The sequence below is a fragment of the Prinia subflava genome, chromosome 4, assembly GCF_021018805.1.
Source record: "Prinia subflava isolate CZ2003 ecotype Zambia chromosome 4, Cam_Psub_1.2, whole genome shotgun sequence".
NCBI lineage: Eukaryota > Metazoa > Chordata > Aves > Passeriformes > Cisticolidae > Prinia > Prinia subflava.
The window spans coordinates 12,932,614-12,951,546 of NC_086250.1; the positions used below are offsets into that span (position 1 = coordinate 12,932,614).

The following is an 18,933-nucleotide window of genomic DNA, read 5'->3' on the forward strand; positions in this document are numbered from 1 at the left end:
TGAAAAAAAAAAAACAAACCAACCCGAATAAAAAGGGGGAAACCCCTCCTCCTGCTGCAAAGGCAGGGCTATGTCTGGAAAACATTGTTCAACACAGATCTGTGGGTGTAGAGAAAATGTGGAAATGTGGTACTACCAGAGCTCTCTGCCCGATGGCTGCTCGAGGAGAGGCAGACCTGTGAGGAGATGGAGCCAGCATCCATTGCCACTACTCAGTAATCCCTCAGATATTTATGTTGGTTCTATTCCTAACAGATCCATCTACTGCTGCAGCTCTCCTTTCCCATGATCCCAATAAACTGTACAGATTTACTGTATACATGCACAAGTGTCACTTGACCAAAAAAAGATTTAGTCTCAGTGTTGATTTAAAAATTTAAAAAGAGGAGTACTATACAGAGACCTAAAGAAAACAGCTTTTAGAATTAGTTTCAGAAGCTTCCAAAATGAGTGTCTTTTTAATGCAGAGGGAACCTGACATCTGACATAACAAAGGAGAAATAACAAGTGCAACCATTTTAGGGCAGCCTATAAGCCCACCTAGGCTGATGCCCTGTCTCCAGCAATGTCAAGAGCAAATACTGAGGGGAAAAGCACGTCTGGGCAACTGCAGGACACTCTTGACTGCTTGTAGTCCCTTGGCCACTGGCAGATGTGTTTGCAGCATTTTAGTGTGTTTTACAAAGACTGAATTGGGAGATTCCGATGCATTTTCACTGAAAAAATGTGACTTCATTAAGATAGGAGCTGTTTAGAAAACATGAGTGGTTTCACCCTTTGGTATTTTTCCTTGTTAGGCACCACAGTACCATCTACTTGCCCTGTGTGAGAGTTACAAGAGGAATTTGGTAACAATGAGTTAAAGAAAACAATCACACAGACAGCTTTCTTAGGCTGGATTTAAATTTTAGCAACCTATAAATATAAAAAAAGAAAGCAAAGCATATTATAGAGGAAGAGTCAAAAATCCCTCTGGGAACAGTGTGACCCAAGCAGCAGCAAAGCACTTAACAAAGAAGTAGATGTTCTCCTAAGAACAAAACATTAATTACCTGCTTGAGAGCAGGCAAGAAAGAAAAATAAACGTTTTAAAGTGAGAAGCATCCCAATCACTAGTGTGTTTTGAAACATTTGATGAAATGACAGACTTAGGGAGAAAAACCTGTCACATGTCCACTCATCCTCTCACATTTTCAACTCCATTAGTCTGGCTCCAAGAAGAATTGATGGAATGACTGGCAAAACTCAGGACCTGGCAGTCCCAGGGGAGTTTCAGTGGTTTAAAGCACTGAGCAGGAGAACTCCTTGCTATGTAAGTGTGGCCTGCTGGAAATAAACTAGCACTACCAGGGACAGGCAAATTCAGAATGAACTCCTGCCCTGCTCTCCTACCATTAACTCTGTCAGAAGTCATAATTAAAGCTTTTCTGTCCTCATTGGCTGTGACCATCAATTCAGTATTGAGGAGCCTTCTAGGACGATGCATTTCACAAAGAGTTTGGGGAGTCCATGCAAGAGTCATATTTCCCATTTTAGCTTCCTGTGAAGACTTATTTCCTTCAGTATATCAAGAAGGAATTATTTTATTACTGAAAAAGAGCTATGAACACTTTTAAACAACATCAGCCCTAAGAGTTTTTTCACAGTGAAAGGCGAGAAAGGTAAAAAAGGAAGTTACGTGATCTGAGCAAAGCTTCACAGGGCAATATTAAGAAAGATTTTTACCTCAAAAGAAATACAGATGAAATGTGAGTTCTATTCAGGAGCCTTTAATTTTTTTAACAGCTTTAAAATATGCAAATGAAGAAAAAATATGTGACTCTTATAAATAACATAAACCAGATAAGCTCACACTGTAACACCACAAACACCCCAGTGGGGAAAGAATGCAGTATTAACACCAACAATCACCAAACAATCAAACTGGCCTCATTCTAGGCAAAAATATTCATAGAGTCAAGTGCATGACTGTGGCTGACAGAAGGATTCCAGTCAGGTACAATTCACCCCAGAGAGAAAATTTCTTTTTCAGAAAAGAGACCATTACTATGTGCACACGAGGTTCTTCATCCTGCTCACTGCTAAAAATAAATACTCTGTGTTTGTGTACAGTGCTCTTCAACAGAGATCTCGACAACCTGAACAATTTCTTAGGAGGTACTCCTGGCGAGGTAGGTTTATCATCATTCCCACTTTACAACTGGAAAGGAGACTTGCCCAGAGTCTCACAGATATTCAGTGCCAGAGTCACACCCCCTGGCTCTGCACCAAACCTTTCCCACTGGGCAATACTCCTTCCTAGGTTCTACTATTGCATTCAAAAATTTATTTTAAGACATCTATGTTTCATATTGCAATATGGCATTTTGTAATAAAACAATGCACTACAGCTCAGCTTTGAGGTACCACTCTTCTTCCCTCTCCAATTCTTTCACTTGGAGGTAACCAAAATAATTATGGAGTAATGCAAAGGAGTTGTTTGAAATATGTGCTGTAGGAGCAGATATGCAAGTGGTTTCAAGCATTATGTTTCTGAGAACAGAGAACATTTGTTTTATTTTGCTACTGTCAACTTATACTGGGCACAAGGACCATGCAAATTGTGGTTTTTTCAGATGGCAAACAGTTGCATGTCTCCTTTTTGCAGTTTAGTGTCAGCAATTCCAGTCAATCCCAGTCATTACTACAGATACTTTTCCCAAGCTTAGCAAAATTGTGATCTAATCCCACGTTCCCCACACAGAGGCTCTTAAAACACTTTTGAAGCTACACATTCAGCTCCCACATCCACTAAGTGAGAGTCTTGGTTAAGACAGACACACGTGATTTTGGGTTTTAACAAATTCCCGTTTTCAAGTTTTATAATGAAATGACTGACTCCAGTATTGGGACTGACAGAAGACAGCTGGGATTTAGTTAAATTTTCTGGTAAGGTACAGTTGAGATCTGAAACAAAATAGCCAATCCAGTTCCTCATGTACGCTCCATGACTCACCACCAAAATATTGGCATCTAATACCGTGGAAGATCCTCTGCCCTCAGAGCTCAGCTCCGCCTCACTGCAGTGGTTTGTCCAAGGGAAAACAAACTGTTCTCCAGATGTTCCTGAGCTGCTGCCTGGTGCACCAGGCTTGCCGTGCTCCTTCTGCTCCAACTCAACAGCCAGCTGGCACAGAAACTCAAAAAAATCCCTTGCACGCTCTCTCACCTGCAGGGAAAGGCCAGAAGGGAAGGTTGTGAAGAACAGAGATTGTTGTGAAGCAAGCACAGATTTGGCCTTTCAGAAATCTGACACGTAACTATTCCAGTTAAAAGACAAAGATTTCTCACAGACACGGCCCAGAAGCCAATGTAAGTTACTGACTGCTGTGCAAACTCCTCTGATCTCAGGAGAGCAATTGCTATCACTCTGCTCTGAGACAGAGCTTCATGAGGAGTCAGTCTCAAAATCAATACTCTAGTTACAAAGAGATTCCCCACTTGGCAGTCACTGTTATCAGACCAAAAAGTGTTTTTTAGCTTAGAGAATATCTCTGGTTGGGCTGAGCTCTCAGTGGGAAGCTCCCAATAGCTGCAATTGCACTGATAAAAAAGCCTAGAAAGCAGGGTGTAAATAAATAAATACCATACTTCATCCAGTGTTTCTCCTCCAGAAGGTGTGAATGAAGGACATTGCTCTCCAGCATCCTTTGCCATGGCTTTGAGGTCAGCCAAAGGCCTTCCTTCTGCAACACCGTATTTCTGTAAGGGAAAAAGAGCATTTGGCAGGATGTGTCAGGTCTCCTGTGCCCCTCCCAGAGGCTGCAAACAGCTCTTCACAGCTTTGTTTCCTTGGATTCCCAAGGTTTAGCTACCTTTTACATTTTATCCCAGTTTCGGGCAAGGAAGTATCTTTATACACATCCTTTTAAACAGTAGATACATACATACATATATACAAATACATACATATGTATGCATGCTCAGTAGACAATACACTAAAAGCAGCATCTCATTTAAAGCATGGACATTCAAAACATGATCCTCAGCATGATCTTTGCAAGGAGATTTTTTCTTCCACTGACACTCATCCCCAGCATACAAAATTCAAGTGTCTTTGTGACTGAGGTCACAGTACAAGTGCTTCTGCATGTAGCCCTTCACATGAGGATAAACTCCATTTTCTTTTTGCTTCCAGAAAGGCTACAGGGAATTATTTTTCTCATATAAGAAACCAGCATTTTCTCTAAAGACCTGTGAAGTCTTTGCAACAGAGGATGGATCCATCTTCAATTCTGAATTCTTGAAAATGACATTAAAAAAAGGAAACAAAACCACACAAGTACCCTTGCAATTAAAAGTAAATCATAATTTCCCTTGCTGATTTCAAGGGAAGAACTGGAATTTCTGAGAGAAAAACAATTCAAACAGGAAATGCTACAGTCACATGCTGCTCCTTAAACATAAAATCTTACCTTATTTAAGTCATTAAAGCATCATCACTCATCACTTAATTTTGGCTCTGCTTCATCAGTCTGCAAACAATTTATTGTCCCTGCTGTGAATAGTTCAGTTTCTAGTGATTAAAAACACATCAAATAGTGCTCTCCATGCTAAATCTACCATTCAATAAGCCAAGATTCTCATCAGCAGGAAATTACAATTTCAAATTGTTCAATATTTGATAACAAATTCTTCTGGCACTTACTCTCTCTCGCAGTCTTGCATCATACTTGATTTCCAAATCTTTGCAAAATCTGTTTTTCTCTAGAATGGCAGCAGCAGTCTAAAAAGTGAATATACAGTCACATCAACTGGACAGAACATAGACACACCCCCTTACACCACCATAGCCAAGGTGAATCCCAGCAGCAGCACCCCAACCCAAACCAACAAAGTAGGAAGTTTTCCAGAAAGTTTTCCTGTCTGGCAGAATTGGATAGATGGCCCAGGCCAGGCCATAAAAATATAAAAGTTGCAATCTTCTGACAGTTCCTCCCCAATTCAAAGTCCAGAACAGCTGAAGACACAGCACCCATGAGAGGTGGGCAGCAGGGTTTACTGGGATAAGAGCCACATCTTCTCGAGTGGAACCCAGAGCAATCATGTCCACACATTGTTTACATGTAGTACATGGGCCAGACTCACGGCTATGCTCACTGAAACTGCTCATCAATCCAACTGAAAAAACATCTGACACCTGTCTGGCTACCACAGCCAATTCTCAGGGCTGGAGCCCAGACAAGGCAGGGTCACCTGGAGCAGGTGACACAGGAATGAGTCCAGGTGGGTTTGGAATGTCTCCAGAGAGAGATGCTCCAGGCCCTCCCTGGGCAGCTGTTCCAGGGCTCTGCCACCCTCAATGTACAGAAATTCTTCCTCATGTTGAGGTGGAACTTTTTGTGTTTTGATTTGTGTCCACGGCTCCTCATCCTGTCCCTGGGCATCACTGAAAACAGCCTGGCACCATCCTCTGACACCACTTGGAGATATTTATATGCATTAATGAGATCCCCTCTCAGTCTTCTCCAGACTAACCAGGCCCAGCTCCCTCAGTCTCTCCTCATAAGAGAGATGCTCCAGACCCCTCATCATCTCTGTGGCCTCCACTGGGTCCTCTCTGATAGCTCCTTGTCTTTCTTGGGAACTATGGGACAGCTGACCTGCTCCTGTTTCTTACGTGCACCCAAGGGTGAAGACTGCACCGGCTTCACAGACAGTTTGGTCTGTGCAAACATCCACACCCAATCAATCTGACCTTTAAAGAACTCATTTTGAAAATGCCCTTTGGATTCTGGCACAAATAAGCAGCCTTGTTGTACTACTGGCACACTTAACATACTGCTTAGGACAAATTTGGTCTTGGAACTTTAACATCCAGTCAAAGAATAATGCAGAAATAAAGGGTTGAATCCACTTCCCTGTGTATATGCACAGCAGAGTTATTTGTATGATTATATGCAGGAATCTCCTCTTTTGCATCAGAACTTCTACATTCCTCCCGTACTTGAGCTGTGAAGTGACAATGCAGTAACAGACCCTTCACAGAAGAATTGCAGCTGCCAAGAAAGGGAGTTCTGACCACATGGAAACTTCAGTTTGACACATCTTTGGGAAAGCTTTCCCAACATCTGGACAGCTTGTCAAACAAATGGCAAAACACATTTCCGGCACGTAAAGGAAAAATTCAGGTCTTTCACATTGAGAGAGTGCAATGGAAAAGGTTGTCTCTAACATAAGCAAAAAATCTCAAACCAATTCCCATAGAGCAGGCACACAGCACAGACAGTTCTATGAAAGTTAGAAAGCACTCTTAATGTTTTAAAATATCATCACTGCCATTCACACATGTAAAGGAAGTGACTAAGGCAGCTATTCTGCATTTTTTAAATATCCAGCTATTGCACTCTTCCCTCCTTGTCTCTTTTGTTTTCTGCTTGAGTTGTGCTGCTACAGCAGTTTCTGAAATTGTGCTGCAAAACTGATGAGCAATGTTGATGGTGTACGTTTTGAGGGAAAAAAAGGAGATTTATACCACATTTGGTTGATCTGGTTAACAGTATATCTTCATAGATTTTTAGCAGGACAACGCCTCAAAAAGCAAGCAAACAAGAATGGCTTAGGAGATTCAAGCTCCTACATGTCTCTTGAAATCACAGAATCAGTAACAGAAGAGAGAATTAATTCAGGGCCTTCACAGGAGACACAACCTTCCTAGAACAGCTGATCTGTAACTTTCAAAGTTTTGGTTCCCTACTTTTGACTGTTTCATAATCCTGCACACAAGATCACATGTAATCCCATGTAGTAATTTTTTCCTCCTTATTTAATCTATATTGTATATTTACTACATCAAGGCAAGAAGTGTGACATGCCTGACAAAATCCAACATCTCTGCACATTTAATGATCCTTGTACTAATTTCACAGCAAAATTTGACCTTGCCTGCATTGGTCTGCATTCCTCAGAAGAACACAGCAGGCAGCCACAGTGCCTGGGACAGCACCACAATGTCACAGCCAATCTGGTTTGCTTCTTCAGAGAAAAACTAATTTCTGTCTGTGATACCCCAAAGTCCCCATTACTCCTTCAGCAAGAACAATGCCCATATAAAATAATAGCAAATCATGGAATCCTGGACTGGTTTGGGTTGGAAAGGACCTTAGAGATCACTGAGCTCCAAACCCTGCCATGGGCAGGGACACCTTCCACTACCCCAGGTTGCTCAGAGCCCCATCCAACCTGGCCTTGGGCACTTCCAGAGATCCAGGGGCAGCTTTTGGCTCTGCATTGTTTTTGCATCACCAACAGCAAATAAATGCCAGGTTTGGAAGCCAGTTGTTGCCTGAAGAAGCACTTACCTGCTTTGCTCGAAGGAGATCACTTGAAAAGACGTGGGTAAACTTCACATTACTGAGAAATAAACCAGCAGCATCTGCTTGCCTGAAACCAGTGGCAGAGAGTGGCTCATCCACTCCTTGACCTACAAAATAAAAACCCCACAACATTAAGACATGCTAATTTTAGACCACTTAGCACCTGACTAGGCATATCAGCAATAAAGAAACTGCCCAGTCATAAGAAAATCTTTCTCCTTTAGTAAAACCAATCATCAGGAAAAGTCACTGCTCTTCTAGTCTTCCCTGAAGTCAGTCACACAAATTTAAAGATAAAAAGGAGTAAAGTCTAGGAAGACAGAAGGATCATTATCAAATTACATTAATCTGTACCTTTGACAAATTTAAACATAAAACAGAGACCTACATTTAATAAATGTGATCATTTTTAGAAGGGTCACTGCAGGTTGGGTTCCTGCAAGAGTTATCTCACAGCTGAAACTTTATAAACAGATTTGTTAAATGTAAATAAGAAAGAGGACAATACTGCTGAGAGAATGAGATGCAAACATAACCTGTTGTGGTCTCTTCCCCTCCACCTCACACACTGACAGTAATGCTCACGCAAGCTGGAGCAAATCCAGCTGGAAAGCAGCAAACCTCCCAAAAATCGTTTCCAGCCAAAAAGTTTGTTAGAATAATTGGTCACAGAGCTCTAGGGCAGTGTTGAGAGAAGCAGCACTTTGGAAATTCAACTTGAGTTGAACAGGTGTGCTCCTGCCACAGGTCAGAGTCTGCAGAACCCAGAACTGTGGCGGAGGGACAAACGTGTAACACATTGCTACATCCACACCTTTTATCCATTCTAGTTCTGAGGAAGCCAGAGCAGAGAGAGTGAAACTCCCACCAGATTCAGAACAAAGAAAATAAACTATTTTCACCCAGAAAATGCATAATCCAACTGCAAAAGACAGGACACCAAAAGTCCAGAACCCAAGTTCTGAGTACCTCATCTGTAATTGAGACATGTGACATGTCTGACCCCAGTGTGCTGATAAAGGCCTCACACCTCTCAAAACAGCAGAGGCTTGCTCAAAACCAGAACCTGTGTTCTCTCTACACTGGAGAGGAATGCACTGTACATCATTTGACCTAGGAGCTAGGAACTCAAAAGACATCATCAATATTTTTAAGCAAGGGGAGTATTCTTCACTCATTTTATTATGAGGAGAAATCCACATTGCAAGACCTGTAAATGGCAATGTCACAGTGGGAGGAAAATCTGGAAGCACAACTCTCCTTCACAACATGAAATATTGTAGAAAGCTCATTTATTCAGAGTACAACCCCAGCTCTGATCTTCCTACAGCAGACATCCCAGGCAGCTCAGGGTGTTCAGTTTGGGGTGTACAAGCCAGCAGCCACTAAGGGGAAGTCTAGTTTTAAATGTGTCTGATCAAGACTGCCTTCCTAGAAAGAGCTGGGATTGAAGAATTCAAGCATTTAAACCTTTACACTTCATTCTCCCTTGCCCTACTGCAGGTTTTTACTGCAAGTTACAGATTCCCTTCCTGAGGCAACAGGCTCCTCCACATCAGGATCTTTATCCATCCTTCTGCAGCTCCTTTTCTCAAACTTCATATTACTGGGATTTAACACGGTGCTATGGAGTCCTTAGTAAAAGGTGCTTCTACCATTTTATTTGATTACATGCAATGTATTTTTTCCCTGTGTAGAAAAAGGAACTTTTCCAATACTCCTGGTAAAACCCAAAATGCATCAGCATCTGTTGATATTCTGTGAAGGGTGACTTAAAATCCCCTGTAACATTATGAAAGCCATGTCCTGGCTTACACACAAAGTCTCTAAAGGTTTACGGTATTATTGCTTAATAACATCTGAGCAGTTGGTGACAGCATTTCACCATGAAATCCTAACTCTAGGATTTCCATCCTAATCAGCTAACAGAATAACTCTTACTAACCTTGCAGTATCTTGTCCTTGTTGTATCTTGTTTCTCCACTGAAAGAGATTGTAAACAACAACAAAATAAATTAACTTGTCATCATTTTAGTGGATTTTCAAAAACACTGTTGTATTAAACACCAACAAGAGACATCAGCACCTGAATGTAAAAAAAAAAAAGAGACACAGTGCTGCACAAACTCTTTTCAAAACAATGCACATGAAGATTATAAAAAAAAAAAAACAATTTTCAAATCAATTCCAATTATGCTGCCAGTTTTTAATGAGACAAAGCCATTTGGGATAAAAGTAAGACAAGCAATTTCTTAAATTTCTCATAAATGCAGCACAATTTATCTGTAAGAACTACACCTCCGTGCTGGAGAGAACAAAGCTGCAGGAAGACTCTGGAGCCCTCTTTTGACAAGCACGTGTCGGCAGCTGGTTCTCTGAACTTTACAGGGAACCAGTTCCAAAAATTATTAAGGCTAGCAGCAGAGCTGCACACCTGGAAGAAACAGAGCCTAGGAAGTCAGAGCAGAAGAATTCAAAGACTCATGGAATGATCTGGATTGGAAAAGATCTCAAAGATCATCCAGTTCCAGCCCCTGCCATGGGCAGGGACACCTTCCACTACCCCAGGTTGCTCAGAGCCCATCCAACATGGCCTTGGACACTGCCAAGGATGGGGCAGTCACAGCTGCTCTGGGCAACCTGTGACAGGGCCTCACCACCCTCACAGAGAGGAATTTTTTCCTAATACCCAATCTGAATCTCCCGTCTGTCACTTTGGAGCCATTGTCCCTTGTGCTGTCACTCCAGGCCCTCGTCAAGAGTCTCTCTCCATCTTTCCTGTGGGCTCCCTTCAGGCACTGCAAGGCCACAGTGAGGTCACCCCAAAGCCTTCTCCTCTCCAGGCTGCACAATCCCAATTCCCTCAGCCTTTCCTCCCAGCAGAGCTGCTCCATCCCTCTGATGCCCTTGGTGTCCCTGCTCTGGCTCCAGCAGCTCCCTGTCCTCCCTGTGCCGGGACACCCCTGCAGGGGGGCCTCAGCAGAGCAGGGCAGAGGGGCAGAATCCCCTCCCCTGTTGCCCACAGGTCTTATAGTAAAGGAGAAAAAAAGCTCAGCTTTCCTACAAAATAAAGAGTTTTCTCCTGACAGCTGCCGGAAGCTGGAGCTACTTGGTTCTGCCAGCTACAAACCTCTGTCAACAGAGGGGGAGAAAAAGTCACCTCAGGAATTCCACCCAAGCCACAAGCACCAATTCTTTAACGTTTCACGTTACACGGAACACGACCACACCACGATTCCTACCCTTGCCCAGCCTGGGAGCTTTTGCTCTGCTTTTCCCCCTCCCGCCGCCCGTGACCGAGGAGGGGACGCGGCCCCTGAGGCACCGCCGCCGCCGGGGATGCGCGGGCGCTACTCACTGCCGCACGACCGTCAGCCCGAACCGGACCATGGCGCAGGGCGGCTCAGGGGAGCGCAGGCGTGCCCAGATGTGCGCAGGTGAGCGCAGGTGAGCGCGGATGTCCCAGGTGTGCCCAGATGTGCGCAGGTGAGCGCGGATGTGCCCAGGTGTGCCCAGATGTGCGCAGGTGAGCGCGGATGTGCCCAGGTGTGCCCAGATGTGCGCAGGTGAGCGCAGGTGAGCGCGCGTCCCACCGCCCGCACTGCGGCGCCGCGCGCCGCGCCGTGACGTCATCTCCCCGCCCTGCGTGCCGCTCTGACGTCACCGGAGGCGGCTCCCGGCGGAAAAGGAGGATCCGGGAAGGTTAATGGCTCCCGGCGGCTCCCAGGCGGCGGGGCACAGCCGGCTCTGCTCCCACGCCACAGGCGACAGGGCGAGAGGGAGCCGCCTCACGGGAGGCTCGGGGTGGACGTCGGGAAGAGATTCTTCCCCCAAGGGTTGTGCAGCGTTCAGACGGGCTGCCGGCGGCGGTGGCGTCCCCGGCCCTGGTGGCATTTGGGCGCCCCGTAGATGTGGTGCCTGGGGACAGGGTGCAGTGGTGGCCGTGTGAGGTGTACTCCTGCACTTCTGCACACCAAATGGTTCCGCATTCTCACTCTGCAGTAGCAATCACCTTAAGCTTTCACCTTAAAGCTCTGGGTTTCGCAGCATCTCGTGAAGTTGAGGAAACTTCCTGGTCTAAGCATCCCGGAGCCACTGCGAGTGACACTCGCAGCGCCTGGGCTGGAACTGAAGCCCCTTCCCAGCCGCATCCCCCACACTCACAGTTGGACCAGGTTTCCTTACTGGCTCAATTCCAGGTTTCCCTTACCGGAGTCTCAGATGTCCAGATCTTTAAAATACTTTGATCACGGTGCAATTATTAAATAGTGAAACAACAGTCCGAGCTGGTGGCCTCCCAGGAGGGACGCAGCATAAGGAAATCCCTGGGCTCTTACACCCTCACGGATTAAGGGTAGGAAAGTCTGGGTTTTCAGCTCCTGCTGTGTCTCTGGATGTCTGCCTGGTGCCACAGGGCACTGTGCTGGGTGAAAGGCTGGCAATTCCCAGGCTCTGGTCTCAGCTGGGCTGCTCCAGAGCTCAGCCTGCAGCTCCACTGCAGCTGCACCCCAAGCTCCCTGCACTGTGTTCCTCCACACCAGGACCAGGGACAGACCAAGTTTGTCTCTTTGCAGAACACAGAATATGTGATGATGTGTTCAGTCTGGTTACATCAGCTTAATTAACACTGATTGGCAGCAATGCTTTGCTCGGAGTAATATCAATACATTGATATTTATATATAGGTGGATAAAGGACATTACTCACAAGTCAGAAGTCTGGACAGCCAGATCACACCCTGGAGTAAGCATCAGCAAAGGCAAGCCGATTCCAAGGAATAGTTTAAAGCAGCAGTATCCACGGCAGAGCAGTGTGAGGTGTCAGCATCCACATCAGGTGGGACCACACGGGTTTTGTCCTGCAGAACCCATAGAATCACAGAATGTCCTGGCTTGGAAGAGACCTTAAAGATCATCCAGTTTCAACCCCCTGCCATGGGCAGGGACATCAACACTGTCCCAGGCTGCTCCAAGCCCCATCCAACCTGGCCTGGAACACTTCCAGGGATGAAGGGACACCCACAGATTCTCTGGGCAACCTAGAAATTCCTGCTGGTAAAATGGACAAAGTAACACAAGAAGTGACAGGGACTCATCCTTTTGGCCTGAGAAAGCTAAAGTTTTATGGCTTACAGACAGTGCGATTAACCAAAATATTAGTTGGTCAGCTGAGTGTATTTCCTTCAGGATTTCTCAACTGGGTTGAATAAATCCTATCTAAAAATCTGAGAAATTCTTCTGGGTTGCCCAGAGGTCTGACCTCAGTTTGAAACTGGTTTGTGCTTTAACACCAGACACATTCTAAATGAAGACTGAAACATAGTTTGTTTCATTTGATAGCTGTTTAAAGTAGATGCAAAATTAAATATTTAATGCAGCAGTTGCATCTGCTTCGTTTCCTTTGTATCTTACTTTAGCAGTGTGGCGTTAGCGTCAAATTTCTGCGGTGCCTCTCCTCCACGGATTTTGGAACTGACATTTTCAAGGGGTGACACCAGAGACAGTCTCGCCTGTGGACGAGCCAGTGCACACTGAATCAGCTCTGACCTATTTCTATTGTGTCACCACTAAAAAGAACGGTTTTGCTGCAGTGATAAAACTCCAGCCAGCTGTGTCTCACACGTGGTTTCAAGGATCAAGTCTCAAACATGAGCCAACAGTGCTAACATCTCTTCTCTTATAAGTGCATGTTTTCATACAGGTCCTTTTGCAAAAGTGACAGCCCTTCGGGCACAGTTTGAGAGAGAGACTTTGTCTGAAGTCACCCAGTTTGGCTTTGTGAGAAAACATCTTGGAAAGCCTGTACCTTCTGACCTAGAGCCTCGTGGCTTAGCTACTAGATTAGGTTTCCCTTTTCAGTTGTCATTTAGGATCCGATCTTGCTCCTTGCACTTAGAAATACACCCAGCAGAAACCTTCGCTGAATTTCTTCAGTTCTGTGCCGTTGCACTTTTCTGCCTGCATAATGCTCCTCTGCAGGATGTGCTGGCCTGACCAGAGGCATAACCCTGGCAAATCCTACACAGCGATTGTACTGCGGATAGCCCTCAAACTGCAGCTGTTGGAGAACACAGTCCTTAGAATTTCATTCATGGCAGAGTGACTTCGGGAATGTTTTCAATTGTTTCGAAGCTGGTTCTCAGTGCGGTATCCGGGCCGCGGGCAGGGAGCAGAGCCGGTGAGCCGGGGCAGCCGGAGGTGGATGTTCTTTCCCAGCGCGGCAATCCCGGGATCGGCCCGGGCCCTGAGGGCCCTGCGCGGGGCGCGGGCGCCCCCTCGCGGCCCCTTCCCGCCTTCCCGTTCCACGGCCCTCGCCTTTCCCTGGATCACGATCCCGCCCTGCGCCCTGGCGCTGCTGCACGCCGAGGACACTCACACCCGCGGTTTGCAAAGCTCTGTAGCGTCAGGCAAAGCCCTAATACCTAAACCTGGGAGATTAAACATCGCCTTCAGCGCACACCAGAAAGATCAATATTTTGTTGTGTCCAAGAAGCAGATCCAAAATAACTGGAATAAAAAGCTTCTTGGAGAAGCAAACAAGTTGAATTTACAGTCATGGAACCATAGAATATCCTGACTTGGAAGGGACCCACAAGGATCATTCATTCCAACCCCTGGCCCTGCACAGGACACCCCAACAATCCCACCCTGTGCATCCCTGAGAGCGCCGTCCAAATGCTCCTGGAGCTCTGGCAGCCTTGGGGCTGTGACCATTCCCTGGGGAGCCTGTTCAGTGCTCACAACCCTCTAGGGGATGAACCTTTTCTAATATCCACCCTAACCCTCCCCTGACAGCTCCAGCCGTTCCCTCAGGTCCTGTCCCTGGTCACACAGAGCAGAGCTCAGGGCCTGTCCCTGCTCTTCCCCTCGTGAGGAAACTGCAGACTGTGATGAGTTCTCCCCTCAGAGATTATGTGAGGAAGCTGGAAAAATTGAGAAAAGACCTTGTTTGATCATGCTGGATGACAATGCTGACTTCATCCCTCACCCTCCAGCTGGTTATGTCCCACTCACAGCTTTGCTCAAGTTCTGAAAACCCTCATCAGAAAGGTCAATCTATTGCTCTTCAGGGATTGCTTGTGAGTCCTGTCAGATGAACCACAGCTTTTGCTCCAAGAAGGGTTCCTGAGTAATCTGAGGAGCCAAACACAGCCATTCTGCTGGCCTTTCCCTCTCTCCTTCACTGCTGGGGCCTAATTCTTCTTGCAGTTTTCTGCATGTTGCATTTTAGAAGAGCTCAAAATAACAACCCAGTTTATTTTTAGAGAAAACTCAACAGCAAGATCAAGCTAGCACCACATCATTTCCACAGAAGGACAGGCATTTAAGGAGATACACATTTTCCTTTTTATTGTTTTCTTCTTTGCATCAGCTCCTTTCCCTCTCTAGCAGGTTGCAGCAAAACTCAGTGTTTTTTCTTACCTCAGTGTAAATACCTCAGCTTTACTCACCTCAATTTATAATCCTAACAGGTCTCGATTAAATGCTACTGCTGCTGAGGGATGCCTCAGCAGAGCACTTACCTGATATTCTCCTTTGCAAGTGTCCTCACAGAGACTCCCACAAGGTTCAGTGTTGTCTCCTGGCTGCATCAGCAGGAACATTAGCTGCCCAGGTGAAATGCAAATCACCTTTGAGAACCTTTTTAAATAGAATCACAATCACAGAAGCACAGGGTGGGCAGGGTGGGAGGAGCCACAGTGAGGCATCTGGTACAGTCTCCCTGCTCCAGCAGGGCCATCCCAAAGTGCAGGGCACAGCGGATGTGTCCATACAGCTCTGGAAAATCCCCAGTGAGGGAGACTCCACACCCTCTCCGATCTGTTCAGTGTTTGGTCACTGCACAGTTCCAGTCCTTCCTTCACAGGCTCCAAGTTGAGTCTACCAAATACCAGAAATTGCTGATCACGTTGTTCAATGGTGGTCAGAGAATTCCCTGGACTTGTGATGTTTTAGAATCTCTACCTCTGATGCAGATAAGCTGGGAAATGTGAGGCTCACAAGACATTTGGCAGGGAAGTCTTCAGAGACTTTCCTTAAAACCACAGGTCCCAAGATTGTGTGATTATGGCTAGAAAGATCTGTATCTCCTGACCCCCAGCCTTCTGATTTAATCTCTATTTCCTATTAATTTTTCATTCATTCACATTCATTTCAAAATTCGTATTTCCATCCATGATTTTTTCTATTTGCTTCTGTTTGTTTTCCCTCCTATGTGTCTTTCATTTTATTTGTTTTTTCCTCTTGAGTTTTTTTCCTTCTCCCTGTTCATTTTATCTTGAAGTTTGTCTTTTGGGGTTTTTTTCCTTTCATTTATCTTTGGATTTGGCAGTATAATTCACTTTATGATGGTGTTTCTCCAGTAGGCCTATGCAAATGCCTCTTCTTCATTTTTCAAGGTCTCTTTGCTCTCCCCAGGGGTGAAAAAGGGCTGGAAATTCAGGAAAAAGCTGCTACTGGATGGCAGTGGAGGAGAGGTCAGGCCAAACACATCACACAGGAGCTTGGTCACTTCACAGCAGGCATCTATAAGCAGATGTGGGAGAGGGAGAGGTTGAGCATCCTGCCCTTCTGGCCACAGGCTGAGGAAGCAGACTCTGGACAATGGACTCATTTCTTCCCACTGGCCTCACCACAAATCCTACTCCTTTTACTCACAGTTTCCCCAGGTTTATAGAAAGAAAAACAATCTGATTTTTGCAGTAGTATTCCTGTGCAACAAATAACTGAGTGGAGATTTAAATCCTATTTCAATTCATTGCAAAAATGTGCAATCCATGTGGCTTTTCACCAGCTCAAATTTGATTCCCACAAATATTTTGATCCTGCAATTTACCACTTTTTAGGACATAGTTCTCCTTGAATCTCACAGGATTACATGTCAGAATTTGCCTATCCAGTGGGAAGGCACCTACATTTTAGAGGCAGGCTCATTCTGTGACTGCAGCCTTCACCATCTGAGACTTTAGAATCACATCCCACCAAGGAAACACCACCATGGAGTGAGTGATACAACCAGATTCACTACAGGAATAAAAGCAAGGCAAGTAAATTTAGGTCAAGGTGAGTTTATTGTCCATACAGCATACCTAATCCCGCCAAAACACTTTTCTTAGAACCATCTTTAAACTAGTCAAAACAATAGGTTATTAATAAAAATGACAACACTGAACAAAGACCTTTTAAAAGGCAATCAAGACTACACCGTATCAGAGTCTTATCCATCAAAAACAACCTCGTGTACTTTCTAAATACTTTTGTTTACACTGATGTCTACTACCACACTTTCTAGCATCCCCTGACCACATAAACATCCACACCTCTTAAAGAGCACATTTGTGAGAGAATAACGTTGACTTGATATGGCATCACACAATAAAGCAAAAAAAAAAAAAAAACCAACCAAAAAAAAACCCAAAACAAAACCCAAAAAAGTTTGAGAACAGAAACTGTGCAACCGAGAGTGATTTCTGAGGTACATGAGAACATGGTAATAAACATAGTGGAAAAAATCCAGTGGCCAGGTGGTTTGCTGAGTAATTAGGACCTGTCTGATTACTCAAGCATAAATCATCAACATTGACATGGGATTTATCGTTATTTTTCTCTTTCACAAGCATGTTGGAAGTACAAATAAATACATTATGAGGTGCTCCTACACTACAATAACAGGAAAGAAGATCATCAAAGTACCATCAATAGGAAGCTGTGAGAGAAACGCTTTTAGCAACTGCACCAATCCTCTGGCATTTGGGAAGGCAGAATCAGCAACACATTTTCTATTCTTTTTTAACCAATCAGTTGGGAGGTTTACAATTTCTGCAATTTGGGGTGGGGGGGGGCGCGGGGGGATCTCACACCTCATTTGCAGTAACAACACACTTCCTTTAACATCTGTTGAAAGAGAGTACTAGGCAGTAATTTTATTCTGAAAGCTACTGTGAAAGCGCTCAAGTTGTAGGGTTTGCAGCCATCAAACATACAGTACACCGTAACCAGAGGGGTGGTACTTGCTGAGCACATCACTGCAGCCCAGGACACTCCTCACCCTGGTGGGGACACACACAGACCCCCCAGGGCCGCACAGAGGACTGGGAATGCTGAATGGTGCTGCTCCTTCCAGCACAGCTTGTCCTCACCCTGCTGTAGAGGAGCCAACCACAGAGGTGGCCCTCAGCCCCAGCCCCTTCAGTTCTGCAGAGGGGTGACACTGTGGGGTCAGGCCTGCATTCCACAGCAGGGATCACCCCTGTGATCCACGGCAGGGATCATCCCTGGGATCCCATGGCCACTGTGGGACCGGCAGAGGCTGATGAAGAGCAGGGGCAGGCACCCTAAACACAGGTCCTGCCTACACCTGGCCTATGGCAGGGGCAAACCACACCAAGAGGATGGACACAGTGCCAGCGCTCAGCAAGGTCACCCCACCACCAGGACCCTCTGGCACAGCTCCCCATGAAGCCACGGGGCAGGGCTGCCAAGGAATGGTCTGACCTATCTGACCTGATCTGCGTGTGGCTCTGCAGTCTTGCTTTAACAACATCAGCTACCTTTCTCCTCCAGGACAGAGACACTGCCGCAGAATTCCGGGTGCTCCCAATGAAGAACGTCGAGGTGGGAGGTGAGGCCAAGGCTGTGCCCAGCAGCAGCTTTGGGAAGGACAGACCTGCTCACCAGTGGAGAGTCAATGCATTTTTTCCACTATGAAAAGGATACCAGAGACCAAAAAGGAGACAGTGCCCCGCCTCGGCTGCTTGCAACCTCTCCCGGGCGGGCCCCGGGGCAACCAAACTGTCACTGTGTGAGGTATTGTGAAAATGGGAACCATTTCCTGTCCAGCAAACCTGAGGTAAGTATACCATCTTTGCAGGATGTGATCAGGAAGGAAGGAGATTAAAAAAAATAGGAAGAAGAAAGAAGGAAAAAATGAAATAAAAAAAATAATCATGAACACGCTATTAGGGAAAAAAAAAAACCTGTACAGGGCATTTCCAGTAAATCAAAGAACTCATCATATCTCCACTTAACCATCTACTTCAGGATTTGAAATTTAAGCAGTAAAATAATATATTATAAAAATGTTTATAAAATAGCAGCACACTCAGTGAAACAATACAGCTAAGTACTGTTAATGTGAATAAGAATGAAACAAATCATAGCTTCTTAGCAGCGCAAAAAAAAAAAAAACCAAAACCAAAACAAAACCCCCCCTGAAACCAAAAAAATAACAAAACCTTAGAATCTTACTCCATTTTCTACCCTCATCTAGCCAAACAGGCTGAGTCCATACATATAATATTCTTTGAAGTAGCATGTTCTTTCTGGATTTTTGTGTTAGAAATGCAAACATTAACATTTCAACCAACAGCTTCATATTGGATATCTGCAAACTGTTAATACGATTGTGCAAAAAAAAAAAAAACCAAAAAAACAAAAAAACCCAAAAAACCAAACAAAAAAACCCCACCAAAAACGAAACAAAAACCAAAAGAAAAAAAAAATCAAAAGTTGCTCCAACTCCTTTGCCATCTAAATGCCTCTTCATTACAGGTGGAGCAGGAAAATAAATTCAAGTACAC

General features: G+C 45.0%; 1 protein-coding gene across 1 annotated transcript; it reads right to left on the bottom strand.

Annotated features, from left to right (window-relative positions):
* Window positions 1–1,753: 1,753 nt before the first annotated feature.
* Window positions 1,754–11,001, bottom strand: TIGAR (TP53 induced glycolysis regulatory phosphatase). Its single transcript, XM_063395539.1, has 6 exons — window positions 10,714–11,001; window positions 9,301–9,338; window positions 7,341–7,462; window positions 4,688–4,765; window positions 3,631–3,741; window positions 1,754–3,208 (listed from the first exon to the last, which is right to left on the bottom strand). The coding sequence occupies exons 1-6, from the start codon at window positions 10,986–10,988 to the stop codon at window positions 2,750–2,752; spliced, it is 1,083 nt and encodes a 360-aa protein (XP_063251609.1). The 5' UTR covers window positions 10,989–11,001; the 3' UTR covers window positions 1,754–2,749.
* Window positions 11,002–18,933: the final 7,932 nt, after the last annotated feature.

What these genes read in the sequence shown, in the direction of transcription:
- TIGAR (XM_063395539.1), bottom strand. Translation starts at nt 10,988, where the DNA reads ATGACGTCACGGCGCGGCGCGCGGCGCCGCAGTGCGGGCGGTGGGACG. An exon ending in CAAGGACAAGATACTGCAAG is followed by an intron (nt 7,463 to 9,300) that starts GTTAGTAAGAGT and finishes TTTATTTTGTAG; the next exon opens with GTCAAGGAGTGGATGAGCCA. An exon ending in ATGCAAGACTGCGAGAGAGA is followed by an intron (nt 3,742 to 4,687) that starts GTAAGTGCCAGA and finishes TTTCCCTTACAG; the next exon opens with AAATACGGTGTTGCAGAAGG.